At 34.7% G+C, this 25,927-nt stretch overlaps 1 protein-coding gene across 1 annotated transcript; it reads right to left on the bottom strand.

Moving 5' to 3' along the window:
* Window positions 1-667: 667 nt before the first annotated feature.
* On the bottom strand, window positions 668-23,327 carry lypd6 (LY6/PLAUR domain containing 6). Its single transcript, XM_081367769.1, has 5 exons — window positions 23,187-23,327; window positions 8,525-8,690; window positions 4,599-4,697; window positions 3,439-3,569; window positions 668-1,062 (listed from the first exon to the last, which is right to left on the bottom strand). The coding sequence occupies exons 2-5, from the start codon at window positions 8,640-8,642 to the stop codon at window positions 889-891; spliced, it is 522 nt and encodes a 173-aa protein (XP_081223895.1). The 5' UTR covers window positions 8,643-8,690; window positions 23,187-23,327; the 3' UTR covers window positions 668-888.
* Window positions 23,328-25,927: the final 2,600 nt, after the last annotated feature.

Raw genomic sequence — 25,927 nt, 5'->3', positions numbered from 1 at the left:
TTTGTGTCAGTTTTGCTATAAATATCCTCTTCCCATGTACAGTACCGGTCAAAAGTTTGGAAACATTACTTTTTTTTTTAACGTTTTCGAAAGAAGTCTCTTATGCTCACCAAGCCTGCATTTATTTGATCAAAATTACAGAAAAAACAGTAATATTGTGAAATATTATTATAATTATATTTTTTTATCATTTATAAAAGGTTTTAATATACTTTAAAATGTAATTTATTTCTGTGATGTAACGCTGAATTTTCATCAGCCATTACTCCAATCTTCAGTGTCATGTGATCATTTATTAGTAATGCTGAAACAGTTGTGCTGTTTAATGTTTTGTTTTGTTTTAAACCTGAGATATTTTTTCATGATTCATTGATGAACAAAAAGTTAAAAAGAACAGTACAGGCTATAAAAAAATATTAAGCAGCACAACTGTTTCCAACTCTGACAACAAATCAGCATATTAGAATCATGTGACACTAAAGACTAGAGTAATGTCTGATAAAAAAAAAAATCACCTTAGCATCACAGAAATAAATTATATTATAAAGAATATTAAATTAGAAATCCGTTATTTTAAATATTAATATTATTTACAGTTACAGTACATACAGTTTTTTTCTGTATTTTTGATCAAATAAAAGCAGGCTTGATGAGACTTCTTTCAAACACATTAAAAATAAAATGTTTCCAAACTTTTGACTGGTACTGTACATCATGAAATTTCTTCTTTTTTTTTCTTATAGAGAATATTAGTATAGGATTCATAAAAATGTATTCATAGGAAAGAAGTCGTCCAACAACTAACACTTCATTTTGAAGAAGGTAAAGCCCACAGCTGACTGGCACATGCCAATGGTTTAGTTATTGCCATAAAGGTTCATTCTACTCTCAGTTAATACTGTGGAGCATCAGGCCGACGATACAGACAGAAAGCAGCAGCGTGGGACTCTGTGCTGGTTGCATGCTCTCGTTAATGGGAGAAGTGGTGGCAAAGATGGCATCAGTCTCGTTTCGTGGGAGAGACATGTTACAGATGTTCCCCTCGCAACAGGCTGTACACTCCTGCATGGAGAAAACCAAACAATAAACAGAGAATTACACTTGACATGCAAGACAGCTCTGATGAATAGTTAAAAAGCACAGCGCAGTATGAAAGGTTTTCGAGGCACGCTTTTATGAGACAAGCTTCTACAAAATAACAAAAATAAACAAACAGAAAATGCTGAACTGCAGATTCATAAGATACTGTTTTTGATATAAAAAACCCCAAAAGCAATAAAGCAATCACTTTGGCTATAAAGCTACTGAGCATGACGTGTGGAAAAAAATCAAGATATTGTGGCCACAAATTAAGAATTTGTTCCCACAACTTAAAAAAAAATTGTAATTGTAAAATTTACTGTAAATTAGTTACAGTAAATTAAATCAAGGGGACAAATTAGTACAATGTGACCACAAATTTGAACTAAATCAAGTCCAATAACTTGTGGAAACAAATTCTTAATTTGTGGCCACGATATATATTGTTTCTTCCTAATGTCTTGTGCCAGACAGTATAATAAGCATTTCCTTTGAAATTTAGTTGATAAATGATGAACAGATGCTACTATAAACACACACTTGTGATGCTTATCCTGCCCCCGGCTTCTACTGATCGGTCCCACTGTTTTAAAACTGACATTAACTTAGAATCTTAAAAAAAGATCAGTTGGAAGCTGCCCTAAAAACAGTTGTAGAAGATTAAATTATATGCAAGGATAACAGCACCAATCACAGTTCAATATGCAAATAGACATAAGAAAGAAGACCAGCACATATTATGATGATGTAACTGCTTTTGGCTACATTCTGAATGCTGACCATTCTATCAATACGAGTCAATTGGACAACTTTAATCAAGCTTTAAATTTAATTTGTGACCCGTGCTGGCAAAATGAGTCGCAATGAGCAAATTTTCAAAAATGAATTTACATTTTCTATTAAAAAGCCTTCAAAATAATGATTTGATGATTTGAAGTAGAATGAGCAAAGTCAATTTAGAGAAAAATCAAGTTGAATTTTTCGGAAATTTCCAAAACAAAATCACCTAGCAAGCAACCATACCTTAAAATCCCTGGTAATACAAGCAAATTTGGCACCAAGTCAAAACCCATATCTATAGGAAAATATATATATATTCAACTTTTTTTTCCATGATACCACAATTGGTACCACGATTAACATTAATGAGACAGACAGCCTATAGGCTATATTAGACTACTGTACTGCACCGATCTAATATAATGTTAGACATCAGATGTTTTCTTTTGTTTATATTAGCATGAGTTTGAATATTATCATTAGTTCAGACTCATGCCATCGAGAATTCGCTATGAATATTCTCAATGTCTTGAATATTTTTTTTCATGGACAAAGGAAAGGTACTCCTCTCAGAAAATGAGGAGCATTGGGATCGCTAAACTAGGGCTTAATGAACTCTTTTTGTGAAAATCTCAAATTCGACCAAAAGTGACTTTTTTTCACTTGTTTTGCCTGTAGATCGTAATCAGCCTCATTTTGCCAGCATGAGTCACTTTAAAAAAAAAGTTTTTGTATACAAGGCTTACAATGAACAGCACAGAACAGAAAGTTTGTGTTAAAGTCAACATAAAATAAAAAACTAAAATTATAATTTTTTATGGAATATTGCTGTATTTATTATAAATGACTTATCTGTGCAAACAACAACCATCCAACTCAATTCCCCATAGACAAAATCAAGTCCCGTCATACATAATTAATTGTTTGAGTTAACTGTTTCATTCGGATATATACGTCACCACAGGGAAGAAAAGATTATCTTAACTTCCGTTTCATGGCAACTTTAAATTGTTTAGGGCTTAATTAAGTGCCAAAGTTACATAGCTTGGGATTAGGCCAGAATGTATTTGTGTTTGTCTGAACTTTTTTTTTTTTTTTAACCTTAGAATGAACCCTCAACTTCTAAATTTTCTCTTTTAGTGTTGCTGTGGCATCTTTACACCGCATTTATCTCTCAATCTGGCCTTCTCACATCTGCCCCCTGCCCTCTGCATAACTCCTGTCCTGTGCTGGAGGTAAAAGGTAAGTTACAAAGAGTTCAGGGAGTGACCAGGCGCACCTTTCAGCAAGGATTACTCAGAGAAGGATTACTGAGACGGCAGCATAACTTACAACTTTATCTCATCTGCAGTGAAATCACTTGAAAGGATAAATGGATTAACTAAAGAGCAGAGTTTAGTGTTGCTGACTGAGCCATATCCTATAAGCAGCAGAAATGTTTATCGTCCACTCAACATGTTTAAGATCACTTCAAGTGGACTGTGTAAAGTGAGATGAGATGGATTTCAGTAGGACGAGCATGACACAAACTGGATGCACAAGTTACTTGATATGTGAGTTGTGTTTAGTTGTTCTCACCCTGTTTCCTTCATGGTCCATGTCCGAGCACCCCGTTTCAAGACAGTCTTCCAGCGCCACGCAACGCTTCTGCACCAACACTGTGTTTCCATCCCACTTCATCTTATGGCGTGTGTAGCAATATCTGCTCTCTAAAAGTTACAAAGAAACTTCACTTAGTTTTCTCAAGGGCACACTGTATACATCACATAAGACTAATGCAGTCAGATTCCAGTAGAAAGGAAATATTCCTCCAGGGATTTTTCTACGGATATTGCAGTACTCGCCCTCGGCCGATCTTTAATAAGTGCCCATGAAATATGAGCAACAAAATATTGCACAAGAACTACATGGAAACACACAACACAACCATATCTGAGCGTTCCAAGAAATGTATACATTCCCTGCAAAACTGCAGATGATCTGTAGCAGCATGTGCTTACTGAAGGAATGAGTGTCTGTAAGGGGTTACAGCTCTTGAGTCATTAACACAGTGCTGTAAATCAGACCCAACACAGCACCAGCCTCCTTATATGGGAGGCTATTCATGGCAAAAGCATGTACTGAATACATATCTTAAACAACTCATAGGCAAAGCAGGGCCTGAAAAATATTATTCACTCAATGCACTTATACAACAAAAATGTTGTATTGCATTTTGACCCAGAGAGGATTTTCTTTTCCCCCAAAAATGCTAGTTATTGTTATCGCATTAGACTGCAACTTACTGACTTTGCTCACTTTTGTTCTTTTTTGGGGGTATTTTCCACCTGGTTACACTTGTGTTCCCAGTCAACCAACCCTCAAAAAATAGCTTATAAATCTCTTGTTATGGGACAAGTATTGGATTTTAATCTAGTTTCCTTTCAGTTAGCAAAGGTTTTGTATTTATTTTATGAACTGATTGATCGTAGGCCACTAGGCCTCATTGATTTTAACCGGGAACACCAAATTAGTTTTTTTTAGCAAAGCGCAATTAAATAGCACTGCGCTGTCACCATTTAAATGAATTCATTGTCATTATTTTCAGCCCAAACATGCCTCCTTTGTATATAAATTGGATTAATTATAAATTGCGCCTTGTTTTGCAGAACGACATAAATACTGTACTTTTGTTTTAATAGGCACCCTGCTTCAAACTGCTCTGTAATAAGAGAGAGAGGTTATGGAGATGTTGGCACCTCGTGGACAGTAGAGATCTGGAGCCCAGCGATTGCATTCATAGTTGTCAGGTGCATCTTCACAGGTAAAACATTTAAATCCTCCTGGATATGGAGTTGCTGGGAAAACAAAGGACAAAAGAATAATAATCAATGTAAATGGAATGATTTAGATCATCATTTAGTGATTGCAAATCTGTTGGTGAAACTGATTAGCTGATTATTATTATGTTGAACAAAAGGACGGGAATCATCGGATATAAATATTATATTGTATGATATTGTTTATACATATAACATCTTATCTGCCAATATAATCTTATATTTACTAGCTTTCAAAAGTTTGGGGTCTGGAAATATTTTATGTTTTTAAATACTTTTTAATACTTTTAATTTTAATAAATAATTTTAAATAAGACAGTAAAAACAGTAATATTGTGAAATATTATTACAATTTAAAATAATTGTTTTCTATTTTAATATATTTCAAAATGTAATTTGTTTTTGTGATGGAAAAGCTGAATTTGATCATTCAGAAATCATTCCAATATGCTGATTTGGTGCACAAGAAAAATTCTTTATTATTATCAATGTTGAAAACAGTAGTGCTGCCTAATATTTTTAAGGAAACCATGATATATATATTTTTCAGGATTCTTTGATGAATAGAAATTTCAATAGAACAATTATATAAGGAGAACAACAATGTAAAAAAAAAAAAAAAACTTTTCTCTCTTTTTCATCTGCATCAAACTTAATTTGCACATTTATATTCAGAGCATGTTATAAATGTGGTCAAATAGAAATAAATGATTGTGTTGTCATCATGCCATCGTGTTCTGAATGGTAATCGATTTTCTTTTTTCTCCAAAAAAAAGCAAAACAGTAAAAATAAAAATAAAAATGGTTCTCCTATTGACCAAGTTAACGTTTGACTTTATGATTTACAGTGTTTACAGAATAGATAACATGCCAGTCACTCATTTCATTTTTAAATAAATTGCATGTAATTATGTAGGCTACCTGTAACAATTTCCTAATCAATAGAACCACTTGTGAAAGACTGAGACACAATCTTTTCAAGTGCTCTTTGCTGTTAATCCTTAGATGAAAAAAGTCCTTGGGAAAACAGTGCTTTTTCTCTTCCTGAAGCTCCACAATCAGATTACGTGGCTCACACAGAACATAAACATCTGCCTCGTTTTTGTTTTAAAGTTTTAAAGAGGAAAAACCTTGTTGAGCTCATCCAGCAAATGCTTCAAGAATCTGATCAAGTGACCATTTTAAACAGGCCATTCATTCATCCAAACAACCCAATGTGTTATTACGTCTGAGGTCTCTAAATAGCTCAAACAGAACTTAGTTAGAAGTTCATTTATGACCTGCAGATTTTACTGTTAACCCCACCAGATTCCTGTGAGCCTCCTTATGAGAAAGTGGTCACTAATGAATACATTGATACAACTGACTGTAACATCTCTTATATATTTATAGCACAGACTTAAAGAGATGAGAGAAACATGAGTTAATACAACAGCAAAATATGAAGTCTGAGGCACATTTCCGACCCTTGTGTGTCTGTCAACATTATACATTTTCTTCCTTTCCAATTCAATGTGCATGTCTTGTGTGGATATCCGTTTCATATTTGATGTCAAAAAAGGAGAAAACAAAACAATTTGTAATATAATCCAATGTAAACATGCTTTGAGTTTTTATAATGAGCTGATTTTTTATAGCCACCAACAATTTGTTGTACATGTAAACACACTCATTGTGAAGTAGTGCTAAGTATGCTAAATGCGTGGAGTGTGTTTTGTTTTTCTGAATCCACACTTGCCATCTGGAGTGATGAAACAAAATCAGCTCCATCATCACAGTAAATCCTCTACATCAATGTGCAACAGCCGGATATCAGAAGGTCACACATACGGTGGTGGTGCACAAACTATTTTGAGATCTCATAAGAACTGATTTGTTTTAAGCTCACACACACACACACTCAATCCCCGCTGGGCCATTGAGCAGATACGGATATCTCCAGCTGTACACCGGAGAGCCACCACACAGCTAAAGGGATTTTGGGAGGTCCTGCTCACTGTGATGAAAGAGTTTGGGATTTCACAGATTAATTCTCTCAACAGAACTGAGACCAACATCTACTCTCTTTCATTATGGATAATTGTACTTGCCACATGTTACCAACTCACTAAGATATTTATATCAAAAACATGGATAGTATTTGTTACAAGTGATCAAAACTGGAACAACATGTAATGCATAGAATATCAGTACATTCAAATAAGGAAAAATAGGAATGGGCACCATGAGGAATTTAACGATTCTGGTTCCATTTCTGAATGGAAAATGTTTGGAATTGCTTTCACTAAAGGACATTCTAATAAAAATATATTTATGTATATATATAAGCTGTATATACAACTTCTATTTTTATATACGTTTTAATATACATAAAGATGTTTAAAATAAATTCATATTTTTATTCAGCAAGGATATTAAATTGAAAAAAAAGTGAGTTTAAAGACATTTATAATGTTACAAAAGATTTATATTTCAAATAAATGCTGTTATATTGAACTTTGTATTCATCAAAGAATCTTGAAAAAAATGAATCACGATTTCCACAAAAATATTAAGCAGCACAATTGTTTTGAACATTGATAATAATAATAATAATAATTGTTTCTTGAGCAACAAAACAGCATATTAGAATAATTCCTAAAGGATCATGTGACACTGAAGACTTGGCTGAATACATTACACTTAAAAAAATAAAATAGAAATGTGACCCTGGACCACAAAACCAGTCACATGGGTCACAATTTTGACATTGAGATTTATACATCATATGAAAGCTGAATAAATAAGCTTCCCATTGATGTATGGTTTGTTAGGATATGACAATATTTATGGCAGAGATATGAAAATCTGGAATCTGAGGGTGCGAATAAATCTAAACATTGAGAAAATCGCCTTTAAAGTTGTCCATTTATGTTCCCAACTGTGCTGCATTCACTCACAAAAATAAATGTTTTATATATTTACGGTGGGAAATTTACAAAATGTCTTCATGGAACATGATCTATACTTAATATCCTATGATTTTTTGGCATAAAAGAAAAATCTATAATTTTGACCCATACAATGTATTGTTGGCTATTGCCACAAATATACCCGTGCGACTTGTGACTGGTTTTGTGATCCAGGGTCACAAATGCACTAATATTTCATAATATTACTGTATTTTTGATCAAATAAATGCTGCCTTGGTGAGCATAAGAGACTTCTTTCAAAAACATTAAACAAATCTTACCGACCCCAAACTATAGTGTAAGTATTTGTTTGAATGTATATTAACAAACTATATTGTTAAAAATTATAGAATGTAAATGTAATGAAAATGTTACCATTTAATTGACAAATGTAAAAGCCATTTCCCCATAAAGAATTTCAAGATGCAAATCAAACGGGGGTTAAAGAAGAAAAGGTCTCAGGCAGAAAAGGCTACACTGACCTATAGCGCCACGGCCATTGCCACATGCTATGAACGATTGATTTCACATCAGCAGGCCTAGTGGGCAATCTATGAGTTTTAGGGTGGGGGGTCTTAACACAGCTGGTGACGCTGAGTTTAGCTATGCCTCACTGGCCCGCTGCTCAACCACTGATACAGCCTGGAAGGCCAATTAGGTCACAATATAAAATCTAGAACCCCATATTTGGAATGAATTTGCATTCAGAGCCTGAAGGTCTAACAGCTCCATACCAGCCCTTAAAAGATCCATAGAAGGCAGGATTGACAACTGATGTCTGACCCTTTTGTTCTTCCAGATGAGATGACCCAAAAACTCAAGGATTATATCAGTTTCATTTTCAAAGCTTTGGCAGGATCTAAGAGGAAAGAAGGCTAAAGAAGAAATACTTACTTGAGGGATGGAGAAAAACAATGTCTTTTTCTGTGAATTCCCTAGATTGAACCGCTTTGATCCAGCCGGTGATGGCGGTCAGCATTAAGCCCCAGGCCATGATAGGCCAGGGTTCCATAGCTGGAGGAAAACTCACATGAGCAGGTACCCAGATCCAACACGGCACCTGTTAAACAACACAGCCATGGTCACACAAAACAACTTAAATATTAGGCGCCAAATAAATTAAGTTTAGGGATTAAAGAAACATCTGAAGAAAGAAGGGAACTCTATAGGATTAAAGGAGTTCAAAGCAGTGTTATCCCACTCCAAAACACCGGACACAAGAGGCATGCTTGTTATTCCAGCAAGTGTTTCATTATATCAATGACAATGTCAGCAGTCTGCCAATGTCCTGACCCTCAGCGATAGTGGCCCTCTTATAGCTGTTTGCTTTGGTTGTTGGCAGCAGAACAAACACTCATCTATTGTTTTCAATTACTGAATGCCATGCTCACAATGCAACATCTTTGATGAACACCATAAAATGGATACTTATATATTTACAGTCCACGAAACAGGATCAAATTTAATAGAACAAAATGTGCTTCATGTGGCTTTTTTTTGTTGTCGATAATATTCTATTAACAACATAATGGCCATTGACCTAAAAATGTATGTTTTTTTCTGGTCACACTTTATATTAGGGTCAAATTCTATTAACTATTAAATTAAATTAGTAGCCCTGTAACTTTTACATTTGAATTTTGCCTCAAACTCCTAATTACGGCTTATTAATAGTTAGTAAGTTGTTAAGGGCTGTAAAATATGTTCATGCAGAATAAGGCATCAATATGTGCTTTATAAGTACTAATAAGTCAATATCCTAGTAATATGCATGCTAATAAGTAAAGTTAATAGTGAGAATTGGACACTAAAGTGTTACCGTTTTTTTTTTCTTTATAAAAAAGAATAAAAGTACATTTTAATTGTTTACCATGCACATTTACTTTAAACTAAACCCAATTAAAAAGCATAACAAAGGTTGAAAAATGAGAAGGATCTGTGCTTTTTTTTTGGTGCGATATACAAAAAATCCCCCTGAAAGACTAAAATAAGCCTGGAGAAAAGCACATGGCTTAAACACAGAGCTCTGCGGTTTACATTACTGAAACGAAAGCTGGGGCAGATTACACATTTTTCAGAAGTGCTTGACTAAACCGCTTTGTGTTCTTTCTTCAGCGAGTCAGGTGGAGGGCCAGCCAGAAATCAATCCATTCATTTTGGTGAATCAATTGCTCTTACTTTGTTTACAACTCTCAAATTGAATTCCCCTCTGCAAAAAGCTGACTCATAATAAGAGAGAGCAGAGAGAGCTAATAAATACAACAGAACAACCTTCAGACTGCCTTAAACCTTTTACAAAAATACTGGTTGAAATGTATACCATTTTTGCTGCATTTCCCCTTTAAAGTTTATGAGTTTGAGTATATTTCAGTCATCACAGACAATAAGAGTGCTTCCTTTATTAGATATTTGCTTTATTTATAGCATATTAGATCAAAACAGCTCATTTTTGTAATACTTTTATTATTTAATGATGGCAACAAGCATCCAGTTAAAATTTCGAGATGGTAAGTACTGCAGGATACTGTATTGTGTATTTTTTCTTCTCCATCAGTTCATTCACATACCAATCTTAACCTGGAAGGAAAAAAATCACATCTTCATAGTATCACCACCTTTTTGTTCTTTCTGTGGTTTATTAAAAAAGATTAGATCTTATTAGATCTCAGCAAATAGTTCCCATTTAAACATTTGAGCAGTAATCCCAGCACATCTCTGTGAAAGCAGATGCGTGAGAACCAATTACAGAACTGAAAAACAAAATGAAAATATTTCAATCTTTTTATCAATTCAAAGACAATAAGAGCCCTTAAAGTTATACATGTCCAATAGGATTATAATGGCTTTCCCGTCTGAGGATGTAAAATAGATTTCTATTCCTCCTATTAATGTGTTAGCCATGCTACTCTCAGAAAAATGATTAAATAGTCCGACACCGGGCGACCCTGAGCTCCTGTTGCTGTGTAGCTCCTGACCTCTCAGACAATGTAGAGTGGCACAGCACAGCCGTGTTACAGAGCATCAGGTTTCCTCAAAGCAATCCTTTTCTCCACTGAAGGTCTAAGGTGCCATTGAAAAGGAGCACAGAAGTACATATCAGTTTTCCTTTTTAGCTGATTGGTCCCACAAGCTGTTGCTCGACTGGGAATGTCAACAAACATTTTAAGTATGTTTTGACACACCTTTGATAAATGCGCTGACCTCTATAATACGTTACGTCTGGAGGTAATGAATTAGATTTTCCCCTTGGGCTTTCAGCATTATATTAGTAAGAATTTAACCCGTGTACAGTACATGTTTCATGTGGATGCTGAACAGATACAGAGAAAACCGGAGAGTTCTACAATGAAAGAGCCAGGTGTTATGATGAATTACGTTATTTATTTAATGACGTATATATTTCTGCCATCAGAGTTTCTACAAGAGAAAACATTAAGGGATAGTTCTCCCAAAAATGGAAATTCTGTCATCATTTATTTGCCCTCACGTCGTTTTGTATGTTTTTCTATCTTCAGTAGTATATCGTCAAGTATATTGTGGCCAACTCACAGTCAAATAGTGTGATTAAGCCTAATTCTTAAACTAGATTACTTGCAGTGAAATGAGTTCAGATAAAAGCTCAGCTTAGATAAAATCACCCTTTGTATGAGACTGTGACATGAAGAGGGAATGAGTTAAGTAAGCAAAGTCTTGAGTAACAAAAATACATCCTACTGATAAGAAAACATGGATTCAGTTTCAGCACAGGTGTCCTCACACCGAGGCATCTTATTCAGCTTTATCTGTCATTGGAGAGTCTAATGTCCTGGACCATCAAACACCAGCTGTCCAGGCCACAACTTTGAGAACATTGGTGATAAGAGATCTTCAAAAATAGTGAAATACAGACAGAGACATAACAACTATATGCTAATACACATACCGTTTAATGTTTGGCGTAATTGAAATAAATGCTGTTCTTGTGAACTTTCTATTTATCAAAGCATCCTGAAAGAAAACCAAAAAACAAATCATGATTTCAACCAAAATATTAAGCAGCAAAACTGTTTTCAAGATTGATGTAATAATATGTTTCTTGAGCAGCAAATCAGCATGTTAGAATGATTTCTGAAGGATCATGTGACACTGAACACTGGAGTAACAACGCATTCTCATCCTAGGGCGTCATATACTGACGCTTTTGAAATTTCTTCAATATCCGACGCACAGGACACCCTTTAGCGTCAATATGAGACGCCGGTTATGGGTAGTTTTAGGTCTGGGGTAGGTTTAGGGTGGGACCGCTAGGCAATTCAGCTGTCATCACAGGAATAAATTACATTTTAAAATATATTACAATAGAAAACAGTTATTTTAAACTGTGATAATATTTCACAGTATAACTGTTTTTACTGTACTTTTTTGTTCAAAACAATGCAGCCTTGGTGAGCATAAAATAAATATTGAAAAAATCATGCACTTGCTTAAACCATTTATGTGGCACTAATGCCAGCAGACCTTTTCTTAATAATTATATTAATAATTTCACTTTAAGTGTTGACATTCTAATCATAATAATGACGACTGTAACTCATGCCAGTCAAACAAGGGAAATTTTTAATTTAAATACTTTCCAAACAAGGCACATAATAATTACTGTGACATTCAAAGGAAGCCTTCCAGACCAATCAGGAAGTGCCTCAGGTTGAACTTCGGTGCCCAATCTCCTCTAAAGCTGTGCCAGGTGCCTGCCAGGAGCAATACCTGTCATCAAAGCCTACACGCCCGCAAGTCGCTCTGGAAAATGGAAACTGCGGTTGTCGGTTTGTTTAAGCAGACTATTCTGTTGTTTGGAGAGTGTTGAAGAGGATCAGGATGCAATAAAGCATAGCTGGAGAGTAAACACTTTAGCACAACATGAACCTGGCTCAGAAGCAAACCAACCTTTTGCACTCGCTTGATTGTAGTTCTGTACTGCTTTTATGCATGTCTCTGAGCCTTGTAATGCAAAATAACATATAAAACCACTGGTACATTTAAACATCTATGTTCTTTCAATAACATTGCACATAAACTGTGTCTTCAATTTCTGTCTCTACAATATCCATGTGCATTATGTATGCTGTTAACACATCACATATGTACACTGATGCACTACATTAATTTACTACTACTTCTCTGTTTTACTTCATTTACATTGAATGTACATTTAATAATTTAGCAGGCGCTTTTATCCAAAGTGACTTACAAATGAGGAAAACAATGGAAGCAATCAAACCAACAACAGGGCCACAATATGCAAGCGCTTAGCATAGTACATGTAGCAATTTAATTTATGGTCAAAGACTAAAGAAGTCAGGTAGGTCCTTTCACCAGCAGGGAACAGTTAAAGTATCAATTTTCAGTCGCATTAACTTTGTATTAAGAATTATCTTTGTCTCAGATGTTTCTGCTAAAAATAATAAAAAAATAGAAACAAATAACACATTTGTGACCCTGGACCACAAAACCAGTCACATGGGTCATTTTTCTGAAATTGAGATTCATACAGCAACTGAAAGCTGAACAAATAAGCGTTCCATTGATGTATGGTTTGTTATGATAGGATAACATTTGGCTGAAATACAACTATTTGAACATCTGGAATCTGAGGGTTGAAAAAAATCGAACCATTGAGAAAATCACCTTTAAAGTTGTCCATTTATGTTCGCTATTGTGCTGCATTCACTCACAAACATAAATGTTTTATATATTTACGGTAGGGAATGTACAAAATATCTTCATGGAACATGATCTTTACTTAATATTCTAATGATTTTTGGCATAAAAGAAAAATAATTTTATAATTAATTTTGATAATTTTGACCCATACAATGTTGGCTATTGCCACAAATATACCCGTGCGACTTGTGACTGGTTTTGTGATCCAGGGTCACATATGTTGCCATACCATTCAAAGGTTTGGGGTTGGTATATATATATATATATATATATATATATATATATATATATATATATATATATATATATATATAAAAGTCTATTATAACCAAGATATACAATAAAAACTTGTATATATCAAGATATTTTAAAATTAAATTCATGGCTTCAGAAATCATTCTAATATGCTGATTTGCTGCTCAATAAACATTTCTTATCATCATAAATGTTGAAAATAGTTGTGCTGCTTATAATTTTTGTGGAAATGCATACACTTTTTTGTTTTCCTTGATGAAAGGTCAAAAGAACAGCATTTATTTGAAAATTTTAATAATTAGTAACATTATAAATACCCTCACTCTCATTTTGGATCATTTTAATGCATTCTAGCTGAATAAAAATGATTTTAAACAAAATCTCACTGACCTCAAACTTTTGGACAGTATAGTAGTAGACAATAAAGTGTATAATCTATACTAATGTAGATAGTATAGTTAGATCATTCGGTCTTGGAATAATTTCATAAGAAATGTTTGAGTATGTATTGAAAAACATGATACAAACATGAAAAACAAAAATGTTGACATCGACCCCCCCCCCCAAAAAAAAAAAGAAAGAAAGAAAGAAAGAAAGAAAGAAAGAAAGAAAGAAAGAAAGAAAGAAAGAAGCATTTGACTGCATGTGTTACACAGCTTTTAAAACAAAACAGTGCTGATTTGAGTTTTTTTGCACCTGTGATACACCATGTAAGAATGATTGCGGGAGCTCTGAAAGCCTGCCTTCCTCTCTGTACAGCATGATATATCCAGTCACACTCATGTCATCTCATTCCTGTAGGTCACTGGCTGACTCAGACCCAGCAGGGTGGAGGAAAGAGACAGCATGGAGAGGATTGAGTCTCCCCGCAGGTCAAGGGCCCTGGAGTTCCTGCCTGAGCCACTGCCAGGTGAAAAAGACTAACTCAGGTCAGAAACACGATATTCTGGGTTGTGAATTGGCCTGTGAATGGCAGTCGCTCCCATTAATGGAGGGAAAGAAATGCAAATCCTCTCCTGTGGCTTCCAAAACTTGTTGGACCAGATTTTGCACAGGTTTGAGAAGTTAAAAGAGAAGAGTGGCAAGAAAGCGGCAAGCTGCAAGTTGTGGCTCTTTTCCAGTCTGTCACAAACACCCGAATGTCAGCATTTCGTCTAGAAGTAAAACATTATACTAGAAACTGCACAAAACAAAAAAGAGGTTATTATTACTTACAGTAGGACAATAGCACACAATATACTACAAAAATATAGCACAACACCTTCAAAACCGTATAGCAAAATTCCTTGGAAAGCCTAAATACAGCAAGAATGGACAATAATGCAGATGCTCATTTGAGAGAGGGCACAATGCAATCCCAACAGAGCCCTGCCTGTTGTCACAAGTCAAATGGCACCGAGCAATACCTCTGCCCTATAGTGCACCCGGTCAAAACTAAAGGAGTCACATTGGATCAGAATCACAGACCAGCTAATTGAAATCCTACATGCACACACACACACTAATCCGGCACTATTCGTTTGAAGTGGTCCAATTCAGCTGCATAATTTTTAATCCCCTCTTCAGACTCTTGACACATTCAAAGATCCAAGGAATCAGTCATGTAGCTCAGAATAACACAATGAAAAATAAACTTCAAATGCCCCAGATAATGCAGAAAAGATTATCTGCCTTAAAAAAGCTCTGTTGGAACAATATTAATGACACAATGCACCATATGCTACATGAATAAATTTGGAGGGAAAATATTGATATTTTGATTGATTGCTTGCTTTAATATTTTTTTTGGGTGAGCATAAGGTCAAAATGTTAGGGTCATAAAACAACTGTCTTGATGTAACAATCAAGAGAAAAAAAAAGCCTCATTGAATAAAATTCTAAAAAAAAAAAAAAATATATATATATATATATATATATTCTCCTCAAAAAATATGTATAAATATATATATATATATATTCTCCTCAAAAAATATGTATAAATATAAATTCTCCTAAAAAATGATTAAGTAGTTTGACATCATTTTTTAGAATTATTTATTTAAAAAAAGGCTTATTCATATTTAAAAAGCTCATACATGCAACCAACAACACAGAAACATGCAGTAAAAAAACATTAGAGGGATAATTTTATGCTGATTACATATACTCAAGTAGAATTGGGTTTAACTGAGTAAGCTAGATCATAATGACCTCTGCAATAGCATCTCTTCTCTCTTGTTTGGTGACCCCACTTCTTCAAACTATATGGGAAAGACTTGAGCTCTATTGTATCTGTCCTACCATACAAAATGTCTTACATGTGGGGTGGGTCAAACCGAGGAGGGATAAAATATCTGTGTGGCAGCTGTAGAACACTAAGTGGGTGGGGCATAGGGTAAGTTTGATTCCCTTGAACTTTGGGCCAGCAAAACCATAACAGGATAACACGGCAAAGAGGGCTAATTAGCAATGTTCATGAAAGGATTTGCTCCCTCTTTTGTCTTTGGGGCTCAGATGGCAAAACCTCACATTCTCCCAACAAGACATTTACACTCGGTGATCACAGACAGAGTGTGACTGAGTTCAGTCAGATGGGGGAAAACACACCTCTCACTCTCTCTGAACTGTGAGGCTTTTGTTCATATTTACATATAAACATCTGCAGTTCAGACATCGTGGGTATATTTGAAGATCACCTGACACTGGAGGAGCTTGTGATCCTATCAACAAACTATGCCAAAGAACATCATTATTAGGATAAATTGCCTAAACATAAGAGCACTATGTCTGTTCAAGGTCTAAATGTTAGAATGATATGGTTGTGAATAAAATATCTTGTCATCATTTCAATAAAAACAAGAAAATCCACCAAACAGCCAACTTATGGAAAGCCTCCAGCTGTAAAGAAAAAAAAAATCCCACTTAATTTAATTTTGTAAACATGAAACGTTTAAGACGGCAGTTCATCAAAAACATGCCATTGAAAATCCTCTACAATTAGGTATGGGGATTTAAAGCAATGAAAGTGGGACAACAAGGACAATAAGGACATTTGCGTCAATCTTAGTCTCTCACAGACAACCCAAATGTGGAACATTACATTAAACATTAAATATACAGCATATACAAATCAACATATTTTTTTTTCTTTCATAAAACTATCCAACTGTCCGGTCAAAAACCAAGCAGGTTAAAAGCGCAGGATATGCAACGTGAATTATCCTGAAGAATCCATTCGAGCATTCTCATAGAATGAAAAACTTCAAAGGAAATGAAAAGCCTCTGGAGGTTTCTGAAGTACTGTATCTGCTGCTGATGCTGAGGAGGGAGACACGGACCGCACTAGACAACATCAAGATTGACTGCATACATATGGGGTTCAAAGCAGAATGGCAAAAAGAGCAGTCCAGGCATGTGGATTTTATGGCTTTTTTTTTTTTTTTTTTTTTTACACTATCATGGACGCACCTGATTTCGTAGAGTTAGACGCATTCCTGGGTTAACATATTTTGTTGATCCACCTGGAACAACATTCCAGTCTGAAATTGTAATCCTTAACATATCCCTAACCCTAAACCTAACCCTACCCATAAGTTATCCCTTAAAATAAGAGGGGAATAGGTGAATAACTCTGATGTAGGAGCACCTAACCCTGATTGTAAGACTAAACTTGACATCAATTGTAAACATGTTCTTCAAATCTGATTGGTTGATTGGAATGTTGTTCCAGGATGAACAAAGTTGTTGATCCAGGAACATGTTGCAGTTGGTGAAATCAGGTTCTGCATAACGGATAGAGAGGAGACTTGTAACACTGTACATTTCTTCAAAATCACAAACAAGGGTTTGTTGAAACTCATTCAACATATACAGTCCTCAGGGATGTAAGATTCCCTAAGAAAAAGAACTACAATTACTTTGTGAGGAAGTAAAAAAAAAGTGTCCTTTCCTGTCTAAATCTAAAATCATGTCTTTGTATGGGAGCTTACATTTATTTGATCTATAGGTTGTTGTTCGGAAATCTTTAAAACCTAAAAATAAACGTTAAAAAGCATAAATTTAAAAAACTCCAATTTTTATTCAAAGTTTTGGGGTCGGTAAGATTTTTTAATGTTTATGTAAGAACCCTCATGAAACCCTCATGGACCCTTCTGAAATACCCTGTATTTATTTGATAAAAAAAAAATATATATATATATATAAATATATATATATATATATAGACAGCAAAACAATTATGTTGTGAAATATAATTACAATTTATTTATTATTAAATTATTTAGTTTTTATTAAATGACTGCTTTATATAATGTATTTTAAAATATAATTTATTCCTGTCATGGCTTCTGAAAATTCAGCTTTGCCATGACTCCAGTCATCAGTGTCACATGATCCTTCAGAAATGATTCTAATATTCTGATTTGCTGCTAATGAAAAAATTCTTACCATTATCAATGTTGAAAACTTGTGCTGCTAAATAAGTTTTTCAGGATTTTTTGATGAATAGACATTTAAAAAAAAATACTTTGCAGAATAATCAATGAATGAAATCCTGAATAAAATGCTTAATTTTATTATATAATATATATTATTACATTGATACTGAACTACACAGTGGCTGAGGTGAATAAACCTTTCAAATCCTCTGGTATATTAACATACTCCATATACATTTTTATACACTGACAAAGGATGCAGCAGTTTCACTCCAGGGTGCAAAAAGGCCCCCGTAAGACAAATCGGATACATCTGTTCAGTAAAGCATTCAAATGGGGTGCGAGAGCAGCTAATTAGCATCTAAATCTGCCAAAAGCTTCCTAACACCATTCACACAGATTTACACAGGCCTATCTTGAGAAAAATCCTCTCCATATTGAACATGTACATATAGAAAAAAATACATAGTATATCATGTTGTAAAGCAAACGTGCCAAAAAATGAAAATAATGGAATAATGGGCCGTAACGTGCAAAAATAACAGACGCATTAAGAGCGCTGGATGCCTCAGGCGGACTAGCACTGACCCAGTGACAGTGATCTTTGCCTGGTCACTCATGCAGTTAACGCAAAACAAACTTTGCTAAATAATTCAAAAAGAGCATAAGTAATGCACAGCGTTGAGGGATCCTCTCATACGCTCCGATGCACAGCGTTTGTTATGTGCTCAGTCCAACGAGAAGTGTCATTATCCAAAGACCATCAGCCTTTGTCAAGTTCCTCGACATGGTGAGGGGAAACAAAGGGGTCAGATGAAGCCATAGCTCTGTCTTCTGCCTCACCGTCCCCATTGAGAAGGCACTCTGGGTAATGGAGAGTCTGATCTGCACATGGAGCACTGAACCCCCTCCCCCACTACGACACGGGATGCTTTATAAGACCACTGATGGTCACGCAATGGCAAAAAGGTGGCATGTTCCATGACAGTTTACATTGTGGGTATTACAGTGTTATTTCAAGAAAAAAACATCAAGACAAAATTATAGCATGTTTTTAACTATTCGAAAAGTACCACAGAATAAACAAAAAGATAAATCCAGAAACAACACAGTAACATTACATGTAGCAAAACGCACACAAGAGCGACAAGATCTAGCGTTCCCGTGACATTCCTCCAGCCAGCGTCATAACGTCAGATAATGACCCTCATCATACGTCAGCAATAATGACCCATATAACTCTAAATGCCTACATGCCCTTGTCATTAGAAGGTCTTAAATAACACCTTTCGGTTTCTTGGCTGGCACATCTGGAGAAACACCTGCCCCAGCTCTAACATGTGCTCATAGAGGTGTTCAACTGTTTCATGGGGTCAGAGGATATGTAAATATGCGGGCCTTCCTGTCACAAGTTTCTTTAAGGGTAAGTATTCACTCAAAGCCGTTGTCAGGTGAAGCTAATCCATCAAATGCTATTCCTCCATCACACAAACAAAGCAGAGGTATTAGCAGGGCTCAATTTTTATTACATTTATTTATAATATAATTATATATTTGAAATATTTTATTATAACGCATTTTTAAAACATATATAAATTGAACCATACAGATACTGTATGTCAAAACAACAACAACAACAAAAAAAAAAACGAAATATATTTTTTATTGTGAGGTTACAGTGGAAATGAAAAGGGCAAGTAAAATAATAATAATACTGTATTTTGCGAAACTGCAAACAATGACTCGGTATAATGACTATTTAGCAAACAATGACTCTATATAAGCGCTCTTGTTGCTCTGACTGGGTCAGTCACTGTGGCGCTGTAAATGTTTCAGTAAAGTCTTGATTTTTTATTAGGTAGCACTTTTAATTAATCCTAAAAAAATTCTTGCTCTTTGCTGAAAATAAAATCAAGTTTGAACAAAATCTACTACAACTACATTCTGTATCTCACATTTATGCAAACAGCTCATGATGCAAATCTCTTCAGTTTAGATGTAGAGCAAATAACATATAAGCCTATCTGCCCCCACTCGGATAAAGTGAACCCAAGAGGCCTAATGGACGATAAATCTTGTGCGTGGTCACTACGATTTTCACAACTAAGACAAATGCATTTTTCACGCTGGTGAGGACCCTTTCATCTCTTAAACATTTTCTTCTTGAATTCATTGTTCTGACCGTGTCCCTTCAACCAAGACTGCAGCCCCACCACAAAATCAGACAGTCTACAGACGGGCTTTAGACACACATCACTGTATAATTCCATTCTTCCTATGCATGTTTACAGGAGACAATGCATTTCCTTTGCCCCAGACTGGACGAGACTATGGGCTTTAGTTTCATTTAACCCTGAAATTTGCTTTACAAATGTACTATATGAATTTGAACCAATATTGGGAACACTTTAAGGTTATATACATTAACTTTATGCAATAGTCAATTGAATTCTTTATTCTTTATTTAATCTTAACAGTTTTATTACTTAAACATTACTGTTCAGTCTTTTACTTTGTTTTATTCTACTGAGCTGGCAAGTATTCTACCTTTTTTACTTTACTGTAAACAGTGTAAATATTACCCTGACCCTTAGACCAGGGTCATAACGTTAACAATTTACAATACTTTTACATCATATGTTAATCTTGGTTAAGTTATCAACATACATACTACATATATTTAACATTTAAATTATAAATGTTAATATTATTTAATGCATTATGATATAATATTAAATATTAATATTAGCTATCAATGATATAGATGATATAAATTATACATTAAAAATAATTAAATTATACATAATAATAATATAATATAAATATTAATAATAATAATAATAATTAATAGTAGTAGTAGTAGTATGAACAACAATAATAAATGAAATGATTAAATAAACATTTACACAGATTAATAAATGCTATAAATATTGTTGATTATTAGTTCATGTTACCTATGCATCAACAAATGCTAATGTACAGAATATTACTGTAGAGCATTCCCATGATATATATATATATATATATATATATATATATATATATATGAAGAAAATGACGGTACGAGTCTATTTTCTTTCACTTTGCATTGTCTGAAATGGTCTCAGTCGCTGTGATGTCATCAGGGCTTTCCCGAGAAAGCGCTTTCCACTTCAATGGAAATGTTTTCTCCTATCTGATATCAAAGGAAGCTCGGCTCATAAGTAACCCAATGGATTTCCTCTCACTGCTAAGTGAGAATATTTCGCACTGTGCCTTCCTCTCGTGTCCTTGGCTGCCTGTGTTGAGTCTGTACTCACACACCCCCTACACAGACTACAGATAAAATGCGTTTCACACAAATCTTTTGCACTGAAAAAAAAACTGACTGTGGAAATGAGCATGGAGTAATTTGTCTTCTCCACCACAACGCAGGTGCATTACAGCTGAGTGAGATTAAGCTTCTTCCTCATAAAGAGAAAAACAGCAGTCTGGGCTACATTGTCATAAAAAGGTCACTGGAATGAGAAGACGTGATTTGCCTAGTCAGTCAACATTAGTCATTGGCTCTAAGCCAAAAAACATTTTTACATTACATACTGTAAAATAATATCAAGGATTACAGTGACCTACATATTGCATATCCACTAAAAAGCTACATTAAGATCTACAGAAAACAAATGGGAAGAACCAATGTATCTGTACACACCATGAATGAACCACTCCTACAAGCACGGCCAACACAAAGCAGCACACAAAGCTCTATCAAGGCAGGGATCATATCAAATTCAGAAAATCACTGCACATGCACTGCTGTATCCATGCACCTGCTGCATATTTTAATATGAAATATAATAGATCCATTGCTGTGCATGTATTCACACTAGTGGATGCAAAAGTGCTTTAATCCTGATTAGTTCCATATAATATAATACAAATGCACGACACTGAAGAGTGTGGGCAGGGAGGGTAATTCCTGACCTTTTATGAATGCAATGCATGACAGGTCGCCACTAGCATTTGACAGAATGTCAATTAAAGATAACTCGCTTATTTGGCCAGCACTGTGTTTAAGACATGCACAGTGTAATTTACAGAGATGAATTTGTATGTTTTATTGCATAGTGTCAAATATTAATAAAAATGTGCAATTGTTTGACAGGACGGCCATTTGTTTAACACTATTATTCCGCAAACTACATGTCAAAAACATTTATTTAAACGGTAAACATTAAATAATAAAAAGCCAGAACTTTACTGCAAATTTTACAGTATTTTGCTGACTGTAGCCTATAATTTATATTTCCTATTTGTTCACTATATAATGCAAATACACAAACATATTTAGCTAGTCTGTTTGTGCATGTAAAATGTACTGATAATAACACAGAAAGATAATATAATAAAAGGCCACATGATAATTTACAGTTAATAAAAATGCCTCTTCAGCAACAGTAGTCAATAGTAATATGAATCCATAACAGTGTTGGTTACCCACACAAAGACAAAACCATCAGGCTATCATACAACACTAAAATAATGCAATAAACGTGAACTAAATAACCTAAAACGCATATTACATAAATAAAAAGAAACTAACTTCTTAAATAAAATACTAAAGAAATGTGAAGGGAATCATGGGAATGTCTAATCCTCCATAAATAATAAACTAATTACAACTAACTAATAAAAAGCATATTTAAAAATAAAAACATATTGCCTTTTTAGTATCCATGCATTTTTACTTCTAAAACATTTTGTACAGTAAAATTACACATTTTAAAACGTATGATTTTGTCGTAGCCTATATGGTAAGGTAATTACAATTCATAAATAAGTAGCCTATAACTAGCCTTTTTTAACATTCTTCTCTCCCGTTGAAATTCCTAACATTGTGTAGCCAAAATCTTCTTTACTGTAACCAATGGAAGCGTTTAGCTCGTGAGTGCGTTTCAGTATGCTACTACTGATTATAATGCAAGCGTTCTGGTTTTGACGCAACGCTGTCAAACAGTCTGCGGCTGTTATTTACTAATGTTTACTATCTTTCGAATGTGGTTTGGATCAGAGAGGTACAGTAAATTAAAAGCATTTCACACCAAAAAAAGGTAAAAAGCACTCTTATAGGGATGAAAACAGGTCATTTGGGTGTGCTCTGTCATTAATCCAATCGCAGCAGGTCAAATAAAAGGTTGCGGGCTACTTACCGAAAATGAATCAAACGACCGTAGTCAAACTTTTATCACGGCAGAATTATCCTCGTATGGCAAGATTCGAAGAAAGTCATGTATATCAATAGTGTCCTTTCAGTTGTCTGTACTCATGACACGTCCGAGCTGAATCTCTGTGAACTCAAAGGTTCCTAAAAGGCGGATGAGACGCTCGGCTGCGCCTATCAGAGGTCGAGAGGAGGCGCGTCCCGATGGATCCACACACACACACACACTGTAGCCTACTGAGTTTTATTCACGCTACCTGAAGCCATGACTAAAATATCTGGTATTGCTGATTGATTATAAGCCCATGTCCACTGTATCAATAATTTTACTTAAGTGTAAATCCACATTTGATCTATCAGAAAAACGTTCAATCGATGCCGGTTCTGTTTTAAAAGTCTTTTTGTGCATAATGGGCGCGTTAATTGACTTAAATCGCATCTGGTGCTAAAAACGCTGTGTGCATTTATGATGGCCAAAAATGCTGTCTAGATTGGCAGTTCACTAGCTTTTGAAACAGAATCTTTTTAGTTGGCCCTCTGCTGGTGATTAAAACAGTAAATGTCAAATCAAACACTTCCTCTCAATGAACCACAACCACCAAATAGCTTAATTTTTGACAAAACAGACTAATAAATGGTTATAATCTAGCATATATATATATATATATATATATATATATATATATATATATATATATATATATATATATATATATATATATATATATATATTGTATGTATATGTAATACATTTTTTACCTGAAACAATTTGATTAATATTTGATTATATATATATGGGACAATGCTAGCTATATATATATATATATATATATATATATATATATATATATATATATATATATATATATATATATATATATATATATATATATATATATATATATTGTATGTATATGTAATTCATTTTTTACCTATTCATTTTAGCCTTCCTTGAAGGGATTTTTTGGTGGGTCTTAAAGGAGAACTCCGGTCAATTTTAACATTGAGCTCATTTTTTTGTACATTTGGAGTGCTGTCAATACAGAGAACAACGACAAAAATCGGTGTTGCCTACACTGTGTTATCCTGTTTTTAAAATTTGCACCCTGTTGACTTCAATGGGGCAAGTTTTAAACCTGCTTTTAGCCTCTTAACATCCTTGATGTGTCATTACAAGTGCACAGAAAATGTGAGTGATTCCTTTGGGGTGAACGCGGGTTAATCTGACTGCAGTAGATGTGAAATATATGAATAAAAATGATGTTATTTCAGCCAGCGCACATACCTGTATTTACATCCTGTTTTCGGTCGAAGTCCATATAGTCGATTGTCGAGTTTAGGTTTAGTACCTATGATCACGCGTGTGAACTCGACAATTGACACCGATTTTTGTCGTTGTTCTCTGTACTGACAGCACTCCAAATGTACAAAAAAATGAGCTCAATGTTAAAATTGACCGGAGTTTTCCTTTAAAGTATGTGACAGTTGAAAATATATATTACTTGTTGGTTTGTTGCTATTTAGTGTTGTGGGAGAAACAAAAACCAAGAAAGCCTTTTAGAGCAAAAGTACCCTAAATCTAGGAAGATAACAGATCTGTGACTAGACAATTCACATTTACAGCCATTATGATGTATATTCAAAGCAAAAAGCATTGTTACCTGCTTAACAATTCCAGTAAGCGTATACCAACCAGATCAGGTCTGAAGGACTTTGTGTTTGGTGTTCAAGTAGGTCACGTAAATGTAAATCTGCAAGTAAACATTTTTTTGTGAGGACTCTATGGGGTTTAGGGGGTGGGGGGTTGAACCGTAAACCAGGGAGCATCACAGACCCCCCTGTTGTCACCGTTGTGCCTTTGAGCAAGGCCCTAAACCCTGCAGGTAGCTTCAAGAGGACCGTCTCTGTAATTTGTGCACAGTGATCACTTTGATTAAAAGCGTCAACCTCACACACTATATCAAGTATGCTCGCAGTAAATGTGCCTTGCTTTACTTGTTATTAACTAATTGTGTGCTAAACCTCCAAATATTATATTCACTGATGTCATGAATCGGTTGTAATATCATGCCACAAAAATTCAAAATGTTTCCCCAAGGGCAACTATTACCAACTCAAAGACAGAAAGCCTGATGAAATGTGACATGTATGGCATGCATGCAAGACAAGCTGTTACAAGAATTGATAATAAATGAAATTATAATTTTAAATATCTTATTTTTAATTAAATAAATAATAATATAAATAAATGAAATAGGTAAAGGATTTTGGCTCTCATTTTCTGTGTGTAGCCTGCAAAATATTGATGATTAAATATGAAATTAAAGATGGGGTGTTTTGAAGACAACTGACGTCCTCTGGAAAATCGATGGGGCCCTAAAAACATTAACATAAAGTGTGAATAAATCCATCATATAGCTGCTTAAAAGCCTGTGTCTAAAGATCAACTTCAAAGCCAGGAACCTTCGCACAGGATGCGAGTTTGATTTGTAGTGAGCGGATTTCGACTGCAGTGAGGGAAGCCTCTGTCAGTTTAGGGAAGTGCAGAGAGATTGATGGCAGGAGTAGACCATGAGCTGAGATCAGCCATGTAAATACAGTGTTTTCATATAGTTTACTCACTATACATCTCTCATTTTGAATGGAAGTACCATAGGACACAATACAAAAATCTAGTTAGCTAAATAGACAGACCCAAATTCAAACAGATAGTAGATCAGAAATGGATGT

The sequence above is a fragment of the Scardinius erythrophthalmus genome (assembly GCF_964197995.2).
Source record: "Scardinius erythrophthalmus genome assembly, chromosome: 6".
Taxonomy (NCBI): domain Eukaryota; kingdom Metazoa; phylum Chordata; class Actinopteri; order Cypriniformes; family Leuciscidae; genus Scardinius; species Scardinius erythrophthalmus.
This window is presented reverse-complemented; position numbering and strand designations above follow the sequence as displayed.

Excerpts from the sequence above, each read along its gene's own strand:
- lypd6 (XM_081367769.1), bottom strand. The coding sequence starts at position 8,642 with ATGGAACCCTGGCCTATCATGGCCTGGGGCTTAATGCTGACCGCCATC. Across the intron at positions 4,698-8,524 it reads TGTTTTTCTCCATCCCTCAA|CAACTCCATATCCAGGAGGA; the intron begins GTAAGTATTTCT and ends TTGTTTTCCCAG. Across the intron at positions 1,063-3,438 it reads TGGACCATGAAGGAAACAGG|GAGTGTACAGCCTGTTGCGA; the intron begins GTGAGAACAACT and ends TTCTCCATGCAG.